Source organism: Balearica regulorum, chromosome 2 (genome assembly GCF_011004875.1).
Source record: "Balearica regulorum gibbericeps isolate bBalReg1 chromosome 2, bBalReg1.pri, whole genome shotgun sequence".
Taxonomy (NCBI): Eukaryota; Metazoa; Chordata; class Aves; order Gruiformes; family Gruidae; genus Balearica; species Balearica regulorum.
Genome location: NC_046185.1, coordinates 155,021,659 through 155,034,439, shown reverse-complemented (window position 1 = coordinate 155,034,439; position 12,781 = coordinate 155,021,659). Strand labels below are relative to the sequence as shown.

General features: G+C 41.9%; 1 protein-coding gene and 1 long non-coding RNA gene across 2 annotated transcripts in view; one reads left to right on the top strand and one right to left on the bottom strand.

Moving 5' to 3' along the window:
• PITRM1 (pitrilysin metallopeptidase 1) overlaps positions 1 to 4,305 on the bottom strand; it is a 30,041-nt gene extending 25,736 nt beyond the window's left edge. Inside the window, exons 1-7 of the mRNA XM_075746574.1 lie at positions 4,165 to 4,305; positions 3,654 to 3,756; positions 2,701 to 2,807; positions 1,582 to 1,733; positions 1,036 to 1,150; positions 823 to 919; positions 233 to 393 (exon numbers count right to left, since the gene is read on the bottom strand). Of these exons, the coding sequence (XP_075602689.1) occupies positions 233 to 393; positions 823 to 919; positions 1,036 to 1,150; positions 1,582 to 1,733; positions 2,701 to 2,807; positions 3,654 to 3,756; positions 4,165 to 4,211 (782 nt within the window). The 5' untranslated portion in view covers positions 4,212 to 4,305. The remainder of the gene's footprint in view (positions 1 to 232; positions 394 to 822; positions 920 to 1,035; positions 1,151 to 1,581; positions 1,734 to 2,700; positions 2,808 to 3,653; positions 3,757 to 4,164) is intronic.
• Positions 4,306 to 4,465: 160 nt separating this feature from the next.
• On the top strand, positions 4,466 to 12,565 carry LOC142600615 (uncharacterized). Its single transcript, XR_012834203.1, has 3 exons — positions 4,466 to 4,989; positions 5,866 to 5,995; positions 7,234 to 12,565. It is a non-coding gene; the product is annotated as an uncharacterized LOC142600615 (long non-coding RNA).
• Positions 12,566 to 12,781: the final 216 nt, after the last annotated feature.

Here is a 12,781-nt window from a genome sequence, read left to right as displayed (position 1 = left end):
TCTAGAAAAATCAGCCATCTCTCTTTCAGTAACGCCTGTTTCCAATTGACCCTTCACTTCTCTCCTTAGAGTAAATTCCTTGCTTCAATGCTGTCCTGGCTGCTGGAGGGCACAGGTTACCTAAGCCGCTGGCCATGTGAATGGAATCATTGTATTGCTGGTTTTCCCCTCACAAAAATACAAACACAGTGCTAATGCAATATACAATAAGCTAGTCACAAATTTCAGATACCTGGAATTGCTTGGATGATAATGCGTGGCATGGAACTGTTTAAGCTGCTCCCATGTAAGATCAGGAATACATAATGGATGTCCACCAGATATTACACCGTAAGTGTGATCAGGAAGGATTTTATTCTGCAAGTGCTGTGCAAATATCCTCTCATTATCTGTCTTAAAAGGAAAACATCACATTCCAGTAAAAGTCATCAAAACACATTTTAAAAATAAAAGGTGCTGCACAATAGGACCTGAGACCTCTAACTTACACAAGAACTCCTCCTCGCATAACCATTTTGTTCTCTAGTCCCATGGATAAAACTAGTTATGTTATCATGTCAATTTAAAAGAAAATTCTACAATAAAATCCATTAGCAAGGTGGTCTTTTATACGTAAACAAACTTTCAACATGCTAACTTTAAGAATAACCATGTAACAGATTGTTGACTCTACTGATAACTTAAATGTCACAAAGGAGGAATGGAAATCTCTGGTGCAACTATGTCATCGATAACCCACAGCTTAAGCCACTTCACCACATACAAGATCTTAAAAAAACCCAACCAACCAAAAAAAAAAAAAAAAAAAATCACAAAACTTACAAATGCCCCTTTCATTTCATTAAAAACAACTCCTTTGAAGACTAGAGGCGTCTGAGGATCAGTTGGATTCTCATGTTCTAATCTCCAACCTTCTTGCCTGAAAAAATTAATAAGAGGATGTATTGGGACTTTAAAGGGTTTGGGGTTTTTTTTGGGGGGGTGTTTTGGTTTTAATTTAAGGTTTACATACATCTCAAGCTGTCCACATCTTACCAGAAATCTAGTTGCTGCAAACATGGAAAGAAAGCTGCATCCAAGTACACCGACAGGAGATTTTGAAAATCCTTGGGATTTTGTGTTGAAAATGGATAGAGTGTGTAATCACTAGCTGCAAATTAATAAATGCAAAAAAATCAGAATTTTAGAAAATCTGAGATGCATTTTGGTCTTATTTATTTTTAATCTCACCTCTATATAAATAACTGGAAGATTAGAAACTTACTAAGTAACATGTATTTTTTGAAGAATACACAGAAGTTTAACAATGCAATTATTTTACCATGGAAACTTTGCTTTTGCCATATATATAACTAATTAAATGCATTGTTGTATACTATAAAGAGCCACCTCTATTGGGACTTTGTAGCTGCCAAATGAACAAGATCTATTTTGTTGCCTTGCCTTGTTAGTTTTTTTAATCTCTCACTCACAACATTCACACTTAATAATAATGGGTCTCCAAAGGGAAATTAAGGACAGACAGCTCTACTGCAATAAAACCTCGTGCATTTTAAGTGGTATTATTTACTTTGGGCTCACCTGTGAATGCATTCATGAAAGTGGACAGCGATCTATTTAACATTTTAAAGAACGGATCTCTGCAAGGATACTTTTGAGAACCACATAAGACAGTGTGCTCAAGGATATGCGGGACCCCAGTGTTGTCCATTGGAGTGGTTCGGAACTGTATGCTGCAGGAGAAAGCACAGGGAGGAACCCAGTTGTTTGTGCTGAGAAGCCCACCCACCTCCTATCTGCAGCTGAGACCTACAGGAACATTATCACTGTCTAGTAACTAACCCGGCATGCAGTGGGATGGCAGAGTTACTGAGTTCTTAAGAAAGACTCTTCGACTGCTCATCCACCTCTTCTAGAAAGCATACAACCTCTGCATTTCTACTTCTGGAGGTGGTACAGAAGTTTTCAGCACGTAACTAAACACATTTCTTTTTTACTCAAAAGGCTCAAACAAAATCTTCATGGAAGGTGATGGAAAAAAGAACTGTTTACATCTGGCAACTATAAGGCAATTTATTGGAAAGTCCAGTTTTCGGCTCACCAATACAGAAGAAATGATAATAAATTTGGAGTACTTTAGTAGAGAGCCATAAAGATGACAGGAGCCATGCCCTGTGAGAAGAGGCTGAGGAAATTGGGCTCACTTAGCCTGGAGAAGAAAGGGCATCAGGAGACCCAATAGCTGCCTTCCAATACCTACAAGGAGGTTGTGATGGAGACAGGTTCTTTGCATAGATAGGCATGATAACAGGACGAGCGACAATGTTCATAAATTGAAGCAAGAGAGGTTCCAACTTGATATTAAAAAAAAAAACCACCCCAGCATACGGACAGTCAAACATTGGAACAGGTTGCCAGAGAGGCTGCATAATGTCTGTCTGTGGAAGTTTTCAAGGCCTTCCTGGATAAATGTCTGAGGAACTGCACCTGAATTCAGCGCTGAACCTGTTTTGAGCAGCAGATTGAACAATGGACCTCGAGACACCCGTTCCAACCCCCAAAAAATCTAAGGAAGCCCCTCAAAGGAAGTACTAGCCTCTTTGCTATCACAGAAAAATCCACTTATGAAGCTGGATTACAATTTAGAAACCACAAGGTGATGCTGAGATGGAATGTGCTATACCTATATTAATGTTTTACCTGAACAGATTATTGGAGTCCTCCCGAGCCACATGTAAATACCTGGCTCCTGTACTGTCATGACTAAGCTTCACTGCAGTCAGGAACAGCTCAGGAACAGCTGTCACCTGCATTGGAAGAAAACACCTGTATTACAGCATGACTGCAACTAAGTCAAATAAATCATGGATGATACAGCAATGACCAGTTTGTTGACGCTGTATTTAATACTGCCATATACAGTATTAAATAAATTCTTTGTTCCTATGGTTTGAGGAGGGTGGTGGGGCAGGTGGGAAAGTAGTAAGCAAATAGAAAACAAAGTTTAAAAAACCAATTAAAATACACTACAACCAAAGAATTATACTCTTCTGGTATAGATATTAAGACCTGAACAATTTGATCAGAAACACAAAGAAAAGGCATACGTTCAAATGTCAGTGGTCAGGACAGCAGAAGAAAGATCAAGGAACCCAGTTCTACCACGAACTCTATCACTAGCGATCAATTTTGCAAATTACCTTTACTCTCTCCATTTTTTTCTTTAAAGAAGTGAAAAGAAATTCGACATATTATTTCCATTGTAGGTCCTTAACAAAAATATTAAAAGCAGCTTAGGAGATAAAATATTACTTGAATGTATTTCATAAAATAGCACACAGTGAAGTGCAGTTATCTGTCAAGACTTCTGGAAGACCACATCAAATCCCCAACATCTGCAGCGGACACAAAAACTCCTGGGGTGCGTTATTTACTCTAGAAGAGGTGGCTCCCTGTAGTAACGTGTGCTAATGTTACTTAAAGAATTTGGTTGCAGAGAGGAAACTACGAGTAACTATTCTTTTTTTAACTGACCACCCAAAGCACCTACACAAATATTTAGTATGTAGGCTCCCGGCCTCACTTCGGCGCTTTCCAACCATGGGAGAAATTAGCTATATAAACACAGGAAACGCAAAGAAGGGGATGCTTACCTGCTTTATAGTGAACCCGTGGATTCGCTCGCCTACGCGGTACTGCAGCGCTCTTTCATTAGCGGAAACGCTCTTCCACCGCCACGACTTCTCATTCAAAGCCCTGCAATAACACTTCCCGTTAATCCAAGCCCGCTCCCAACAGCGGTGCTACAACAGCGAAGGAGACCGCGGCCCTCCCCGCCGCGCTGCGGGACGGAGGCGGGGGGAGACGAGGAGCGCGCAACGGCCCGGCCCGGGGTCCCGCCGGCCCCCAGCGAGGAGCTGCCCCTCGGGAGCGGGGACTCCCGCCCGCCCGGGGCCTTCCGCCAGGCACACGGCACGTCGCTTCCCGTCCTTCGCCTGAGCACCGAGTCAAGCGAGGGAGCCGGCTGCAGCGCGGAGCCCGCCCAGGCCCGCGACGGGACCCGGAGCAGCCGAGGGCGGGCCGCCTCCCCCGCCGAGTGCCGGCAGAGGGGCCGGGCAAGGCGGGGAAAGGACTGGCGGCCCCCAGCTCCCTCCTCGTCCTCACCGGCCACGGCTCAGCAGCCCCCCGGCCGCCCGGTAGCGGTTCCACATGGCTCAGCGCCTCAGCAGCGGGACGGGCCGCACAGCCAAGCCGGCGCAAGCGCCGCGGCCCCCGTCCGCATTGGCGGCGGCGGGAGGCTCCGCCCGCCCTGCCGGGGACCCGCCCCGCGCTGCGGCGGCCGGTCGGGGAGGGGGCATGTGGCGGAACAGTCCCGGGCTGTTCCGGGCTGCTGCAGCCCGGGCGGGGTCGCGGCGGCGCCCGTCTGCCGGGTCGCCGGGGGGCGGTTAGGGGGCGGTGGGTGCTCGGGCCCCGGTCCCCGGCAGGGAGAGGCCTTGGGGGCGGCGGGCCCTCAGCGGAACGGGGGAGCTGGGAGGAAGGGGGACACAACCCCAAAACATTCGCCTGTTTGCGGGTGAGCAAAATCTCTTGGAAGTGTTTTCGCCTGTTCAGGAAGTGCTCAGGAAAATCAAAAGCTGTGTTGGTCATAAAGGGAGCAACCTTTGAGTACAGCCTGTGATTTGCTTTTTCAAATTAAAAAACCCCACAACACCCGAGATAATTGCGTTTCAAGGGCTGCATCTCTCCTTGCCCACATCTTGCCAAGGCATCTTAATATTTTTATGCAAGGATTTTGTGAGGTAACCGAGCAAAACTAAACCAGGCTTCAACGCAGCAGTTGTGCCTGTGTGCAGAACCTTTATCTGCTGCGCAAGGCCTTGCACACAGGGACGGCACGGTGCAGATAACCCACCAGGGACATACATCTCCCACTCAGTGTCCTAACAGGGGCCTCAGTGAAGATTCGCAGGAACCACCAAGAAAGTGCTGGTACACGCCTAGGCTTTTATTCCTTCCATTTTGCAAACTAATAGGATTTATAGATAGTAACTTGAGAATTGATTTCATATTGCACATTCATGAGGTTTCCCAGAAGGCTGGCATCTCTGAAATACGGCCGCCAAATCACCAATCCCTTGTTCCTCAATGTAAGAGCCCGATTATCTATTTAGACATGAGGCCTGATGCCAAAAGATGAGACTACGTGGGATTTTAAACAAAACCAGAGTGAGCAATAGGTGCTCGGCATGTCCCACGCCACTTGTCCCCAGTCCTTTGGCTATGATGTTAACTGAAAAAATGGGAATTTAAAGTATCCTGGGAATTTTTGTCTCTACCTTCTCTGACCTCTTCCTCCTGTCGCTGTCTGGCATGCAGTCGTCTGCCTGCCGCTGCTGCCTGGGGTCGCTCACGTCAGGGTTTTATCATCCCTGCGTGACTCAGGCCTCTGCTGCCCTTCTGCCCTCCCTGCCCCAAGCACATCTTCCATCTATCTCCCTGTAGCTCCTGGTTGCTCCAGCGCCGTTCATTTCCTCTGTTTTTCTCATTTGTGTTTTCCATGTAATTTTCCCATTTCATTAATTTTTAAATTAAATAAAAAAGCCAATAACTTGCTGTAGTTAAAGTCTGGATGTTGTGCATTAACCTGTATAACCTGTCATCTATCTTAATTACATATCTTTCTCCTTCTTTTTTAAGGCTAGTGAAAAGATCCAGTAACTTCCATGTAGAGCTTAGATGCTATGTACTAGCGAATGCAATTTGTTTGCTCCCTGTTTTCGTTATACCTGATTTCCTCTCAGCCTTCTACCATTTCACCTCCTGGGTTTTTTTGTCTTTTTTTTTTTTTTTCTGTATTTGTTTCAGATTGAAGTCACACCACTTTGATAGGAGCTGCTTCCAGTATATGTTTCTTTTCGGTATATGTTTCCAGAAACTGTATGTTTCTAGCACCATGAAGGACCAGTCCTGATGGGAACTTCTACATTTTTCCAAGGTAAAAAACAACAATGACATAAACATATAATGAACAATGTTCTCAAAAGAATAAATGTATGAAAAGAAGTACTTCTGAGACTCACACAGAACCTTAAGTTTAGACTGCATAGTTCAATGTTCAAATATTTCTAAATATTTTCATAAACTTATGGGTTGTTATTAGTCACAACAAGGTTAACTTGCAGCAATTTTTATTTTAAAAGACTGTTGACTGTTCAGTTCCTTGGTTTTACTAACAGTTTCTTAATTTGACCAGAAGCTACTGTCTCTTTTTACAGATTTCTTGTCATCAATATTTAGTTTGCTTCATGGTTTATAACATTCATCTTGATGGAACATCAGGCTGGCATTCTGCTACAGACATTTATTTATTTTTAGTTGATGTTTATATTGGAAGGATGATTTACTGGCTGTCTGTTTTCATATCACTGACATACCGTTTGACAGGCAACCTTTCACAAACTTAACCGATCCGAGTGGGCAGAGTTTCAAAATACATTCAACATCATTCCTAAACTTAAATTTAATCACAAAATGGAAGTCTTTTATACTACCCCTTAGACAACTTGAAAATATTTTTTCTTTCTCCTGCTATTGTCTTTGATGTATTTTGTACATTTTGTACATTTCTTCTGGGAAACAGAACAGAAACTGATCTATTACACTATTTTTTTTCTTTGTTTTCTTGCTGCGTAAGATGACCGCTGCACTGGTAATGTACGAGTAGTACATTATATTCTTTGTGAACGTACAGGCACACACACACGTGTGTGTGTGTGTATAAAAATAATTTCGTGAACATGACTTTGCATCTTAAGGATAATTCAGAAAATCCTCACTGCCATATAAAAGCATAACACGTATAAAATGATCTTGGTCGACTTGTCTTGATAAATCCCATGAAATAGTTGGGATTACCATGACCAGATTTTGCTTTCAGTTATTTAGCAACAAATTCTATTTAACTGCAGTTACTTCAAAGAGCTTTTCCACTGGTGAAAATGAGATAACAATTTTAACGTCAGTGTTTGACTAGAGAGATACCTTTTACTTAGTGTTATTTTCCTTCAAAAGATGTTGTTTTCAATCACTTACAAGTTTATCTAAATTAAATATTTGGGCACTAGTCCCGTGCCTGCACAAGATGTTCCTTTAAAGAAATTCAACTAAAATGATTCAGGAATGATAATGCTATTTTGTGTTTGACTAAGAAGTTTCATTCTTTATCCTCTGCAGCAGAGGTTAGTCCCTCCCGCTTGTCAAGTGCATCTTTTCTTATCTTCATGAACAATAAGGCACAAATTTTGATAAGTTAAAAATGCTTAGTAGCTGCTTGTTTCAGCTGGAAGACTATATTTTCTATGATGTCCCCTACGAAACATGCTTGGATCTCAACATTTCTCCCTGCACAGAGCATAGACTGTGTCTGCACCTTTCTTCTAGGGTTTTGTCAGGGCTAAAGTTAATAAAAATTATTTCCTCTGTGACTGTTTCACCCTCCCAGGGGAGAGACCGATGATTTTCTGCACAGCTCTGTACTACATGTTGTCAGAAGGAACATAAAACTGCTTATGAAAGTCAGCAAAAGTTAGGGGAAAAAAGGCTACGCTCAATGTCTACTGAAAGAGAGAAATTTAAAGGGGATACAGTTGGGATGTCAGAAATTGTGCTTTGTCAGTGGGCAAAATATCTGCCTGTCAACCCTTTTCTGAAGACCGTGAGTAAAGACTCTGTGAAGGGAGTTCACAACAACTGTGTGGCAGCCAGTGAGTTGGGAAGAATGAACTTTCTCATCCCAGATGCCAGCCTTTCTCTTCCCCAGTTCCCTGTGATCACCACCCATCATCTTCCTGAGAGAGGCTCTGGTAAGAACAGGTCTTTGAGAGGATGTGAGCACGACTCCAGCTCAGCTGTATCTTGAACATCACTGACCCCTACTAGTACCCTTTGCCTGTGTATCAGGGTTTTTTTCCAAAATTGTTTATGTGAATTCCCATTTTTAAGTGTATTCTCTTCAACAACAAAACATTAGCAAGCCAAGAGTTTTGCACCATGAGTGTCAGCCAACATTCAGCGGGGCACTGAAATCAGTATTTTACAAAGCCACGTGGAGAGAAAAGTTTCCCAGGCCTCAGCACACCTCCTAATTTACTCTGTCCATGTTTTCTTCCAGACCAGATTGCAAGTAAGAGGCAGAGACAGAAGCTGATGGTTGTACGGCTGCTGGTTTTCTGCTTCCTTCCTACCTTCACAAGCATCTGTTTGGCCTGCAACTTAGGACTTGGGGCTATCCCAGAGATCATTTGCCCATTAGGAGGACTCCTGCCTGTGGCAGCTGGAAGATTGGCAAATGAGTACATGGTAGTGTGAAAGAGAGGGAAATGTTCCCCACAAAGATTTTACAGCAGAAAATGGAATGTAAACTGAGCACATTGTTCAGCGTGGTGATTTTTGGACAATTTATCTCAAAGAGATCCCACAAGGTGGACATAGGCTCTCCACCGGGCTATGCGACCCCATGCAGGACTGAGGCTGCAGACCCTGCTTTGTGTTGTACCATCAGAGAACAGGATACCTCCCATTGCTACAGTGCTAGCGGCAGGTTTGTTCTCAACCAATGATTTGAGAGGAAGAAAAAAGGAAAATTGTGTGTCTTACTAAAAGCCTGGGGTGATGTAGTGCTTCTATGTCTTAAGAGTATCTTAAGCAGACTGGAATACGTAGTTACAGTTGAGATGAAAACCTTGCTTAATAGTTTACACTTTGAATAATTTTACTACCCTCCTTCCCATGTTTTCCTGCAACTTTATTAAAAAAATTTAATATTTTGATTGCTTCCCCTGCTAACAAATAGTGTGCTAGTGAGGAAGTCAGGGACAGGAAGGAGAGAGGAGGATAAAAGGAAGATAGGGGCTGGGTCAAGGTTGACAAAAATTATGTGATACTGTATTACTATGCATACACATATGTGAGGAAAGCTAAAGTCACATGAATGTTATTTGTATGAAAATATTGCAAAGGATTGTCACTAACTGAAAAGCATTGCTATAGAATATCACAAATGTAGGCGTGGAAAGTTGTTCAACACCTCACTTTCTCAGGGCTTAAGCAGAACTTCATGTACAACATGTTGTGTCCTGCCTCCAAATTGCAATTAAATGCTATATCCAAATTCTGTACAAGTCACTGGTTAACAGTGACAGCTGAAAGAGTATGAATCTCAAGGATAACAAAAACTCTGAATTAGCAAAGTGGCAGCATTTTATTGCATACAGTATGGCTTAAAAATGTATAACTTACTTATCTTCTAAGGTGATTCTGTTTGGAAGGATCTTCCTTTGCTGCTTGCTTATAATACCCAGAAATACTCAGCTGAATGGCTTACACATCGTTATCAGTCTTTTCATTCATCTTTTTACAAACAGTTTGGGAATATCTCCACTTTGACTATTAGTAATGTTACTTGCTGTAGGAAGATAGCCTAACATAGGTAACCACGAGTTAAATCAGAGTCCATTTTTGCCAATAGAACAAAAACAAAAACCTCACTACTGAGAAATTCCACTGTTGTTGTCTCAGGCCAGTTCATAAACTGTAGTCCACAATATCAAGAAGAGGATAAACAAGTTCTTGATACTGCAGAATGATCCACATTTTATGAATTTTCTTTTAGCCTTACTTGGGTTACATTCCATTTCTTAACTTTTTTGTTGCACCAGAGCAAGACAAGCCAGAATAGAGATTAATGCTGTGCAGATGTGGTTTCTAACAACATACCTCAGTCTCGTTCCTGTCACGCTGTTGACAGAGAGCCTTCATTAAGTCCTTAACAGTGCAGATACACGTTGGCATACCTTTCATTTTGGGGAGAGGAGGGAAGGAAGAGAAAAAATATTTAACCCTCAGATTTCTTGCATTTTTTTACATACTTAAGTGTCAGGGTAGCAGGGGATCTCCATGATGAAAAGCATCTTCTAATTGCAAAGCCAGAGAAGGAAGGTTCATAAAAATTAAGGTACATGCTTGGCCCTTGGTCTCCTCTGGTCCTTATGTAGTCCTAAAACATAGCTGAGGGGAGGGGAATTTCAATTAAAATTGCCTCCAGTAGTGAGAGAGCTGTAGTACAGCTTACTGTGCAGCATCCTCCCATGTGTGAGAAAAGGACCTTGAAGAAATCTGAGGGTGCAAAGCCCCAGGATTAAGTCAGAGGGTTGTGTAAGGTGATGGCAGCCTAACTCGGTAAAGTCTTGGTCCAGCTGCCTTTTAGAAGAGGTCTTTGAGCAAACTGTCTCCATTATCTTACCAGATTTTGTTTCAGGACTAAGTTATTCACTCTAATGAGAGCCTGAGAGTGAATTAACGTTTATGTGATCTGAACTATCAGGGGATGATGCAGCCGGAGTCTGTACTCCAGCAGCCAGAGGAGCAATTCTTGACTAATCTTCAACTTTCCTTATTTGAATGCTTGTTTAAACACTTGGTGTGCTCAGCTGGATGTATTCTGACATGCTGAAGTAGCAGTGGCCATAAAACTGCTATATTTGCATCTGTGACTACTTTAGGTGTGGGAAGTTTGTTATGTGAAGAGGTAGGTGTTTAGACAAGTACTTTCATGACCAGCAAGTATAACCAAATATTGTTTCTTGTTGGCTACATCCAATACATTGAAGTAAAGCAACTGCCCATTATCTGTCCCCATATTGCAGTGTCCTCAGGATGCTCTCATCCCTGCTATGATTTTGCATTGCCCGTGCAAGCAGTGTAAAATCATACGCGCTGGCTGATTTGAAGTGATGCATGGACAGATTGCTCAGCAAACTGAACATATAATGGATGGGCTCTTCCTGCTTTTCCCTCATCTGAGCACTTAAGTTTTTCTGCTGCTCATCTGTCTCTTTTAACAAAACATGGAATTTAATATCCCTGGGACTTCTGCTCTTGTCAGGTTCCATTGCAATTAGTCAGTTGGTGGAGGGGAGGGGAACTCAATGATAGACAGGAAAAGCATGAGCTGCAAGTCTAATTTTCTTAGCAAACCAAGATGTACAAGTGATATCAAGTTAAAGTAATCAAAACATTCTCCAGTTCACTGACTGTTTCTGAGAAAAGCAAAGCAGTGTTTTATTTTAAGTCGTACTTGGTTTTCGATTTTATACTGGCTCTTACACAGCTGTTCAAAATGCAGCACAAAATGCAACTTGACTTAGACTTTGTTATTACAAGCAAATGCTAAGCAGAAACCATCTGTATCTTCCACTGTTAATGTTTACATGGTGCTGCAGTTGGCCAACTCTTATAATCACATTCTAGACATGAGACACAATTGTGACTCTTGTTAAATGTCTGTACTTCCTGCCCTCATTTTGTACCATTGAAGTTAAACTTCAGAACACAGGTCATTGTTCTGAAGGTTCAGAGTCAAAACACTTCAGAAATGGTGAAGGCAGTGCATAATTTTTTAATTTGCTCAACAACCTTGTTTTCAGCTAATCTTTAAGTCTCATGGGTCAAACAATTTCTGCTAACTTACATATGGTGCAGTCAGTCACACTGACATACAAACTGGCATTTCATGAAGTAAACATCAGTGAAGTGTTGCCCCACGGCTTTTGTTCTTTATGGCGCTTTCTACTTATCCGTAGCTGTAATGATAGCCATCTGGAAGGGGAGGTGCACAAGTACCATTACCACAGCTCTGCGCTCACAGAAAGGCAGAAAAGCGTGCCTGCTGCCGGGCAGCTGCAGCTTGTCTAACCCCTGCCTTTCGGCCAGGGTACGCGTAGCTCTCATTCCTGCAGCAGTGGCTTTCTGCTACGTGTCACTGGGAGATTTACCCAAGTAAGGTTGCAGAACTGAGCCAGGGGTTTTATCGCATACATTTTACTTTTACTTACAGTTTTCAGGACATGTAAGTCTCTCTCCTTTGAATAATCCATAAAGTCTTCAAATAGGCAATGTGACCTAATGTGCTGAATGATCTCATGCTTTGTCAGATGTAAAATATTATCCAAAGTGAATGAAATGTGATGGTTTGAAGTTTTGAAAAGATGTCTTTGGAATGTATGAACGTATTTATTTCATCTTCCACATGTAACCCAAATAAAGAGCCCATTATGATGTACTCCACATAGTATACAGTTCATTATGTTCAGCAACATGTCTCTCCCTTCTTGTATGAAAGCAAAGTATTCTCTTTCATCTCTGTTCCTGATAAAGACCTGCCACCTTTTACTGCTTAATAATTGAAGGCAACCTACTACAGAAGCTTAGTGTTGGATAGCTGCCTGCACCAATAATATGAAAAAGAATCGAGTTATTATTTTTGATGCCTTTAGTAGTTATTAAAACCGAAGACTGTATGTCATGACTCCAGGAATCTTTTAACTCTGCCACCGACTTTCAAAGAGAAACCCTGGCCTTGCTAAGGTTAATAGTGACTTCTGTATAGCTATAGTCTCTACTTCAGTCATCAAGTCTCTCAGTTACACAGTTTCCTAAGGAAATCATGAGTTAAGATTGCTATTATTATCTATTTTACAGATGAGCTAATAGAATTTCATTAATTAATCAGGGGGACTCTGGAACAAGATTAATTTCTTTGTCAGAATCACAGAGCACCTATGTGTTGACATATATGGGTGAAATATCCTCTGGAGTTCCTGTAGAATTGGCACACTTTCTACAGATATGCAAATTTATTTATATATATTTGAAATTCAAACATGTTTTTATCTTAATCCTTCATTATGAGTTTCAGAACAAGGTAGTTTTCAGAAATATTTAT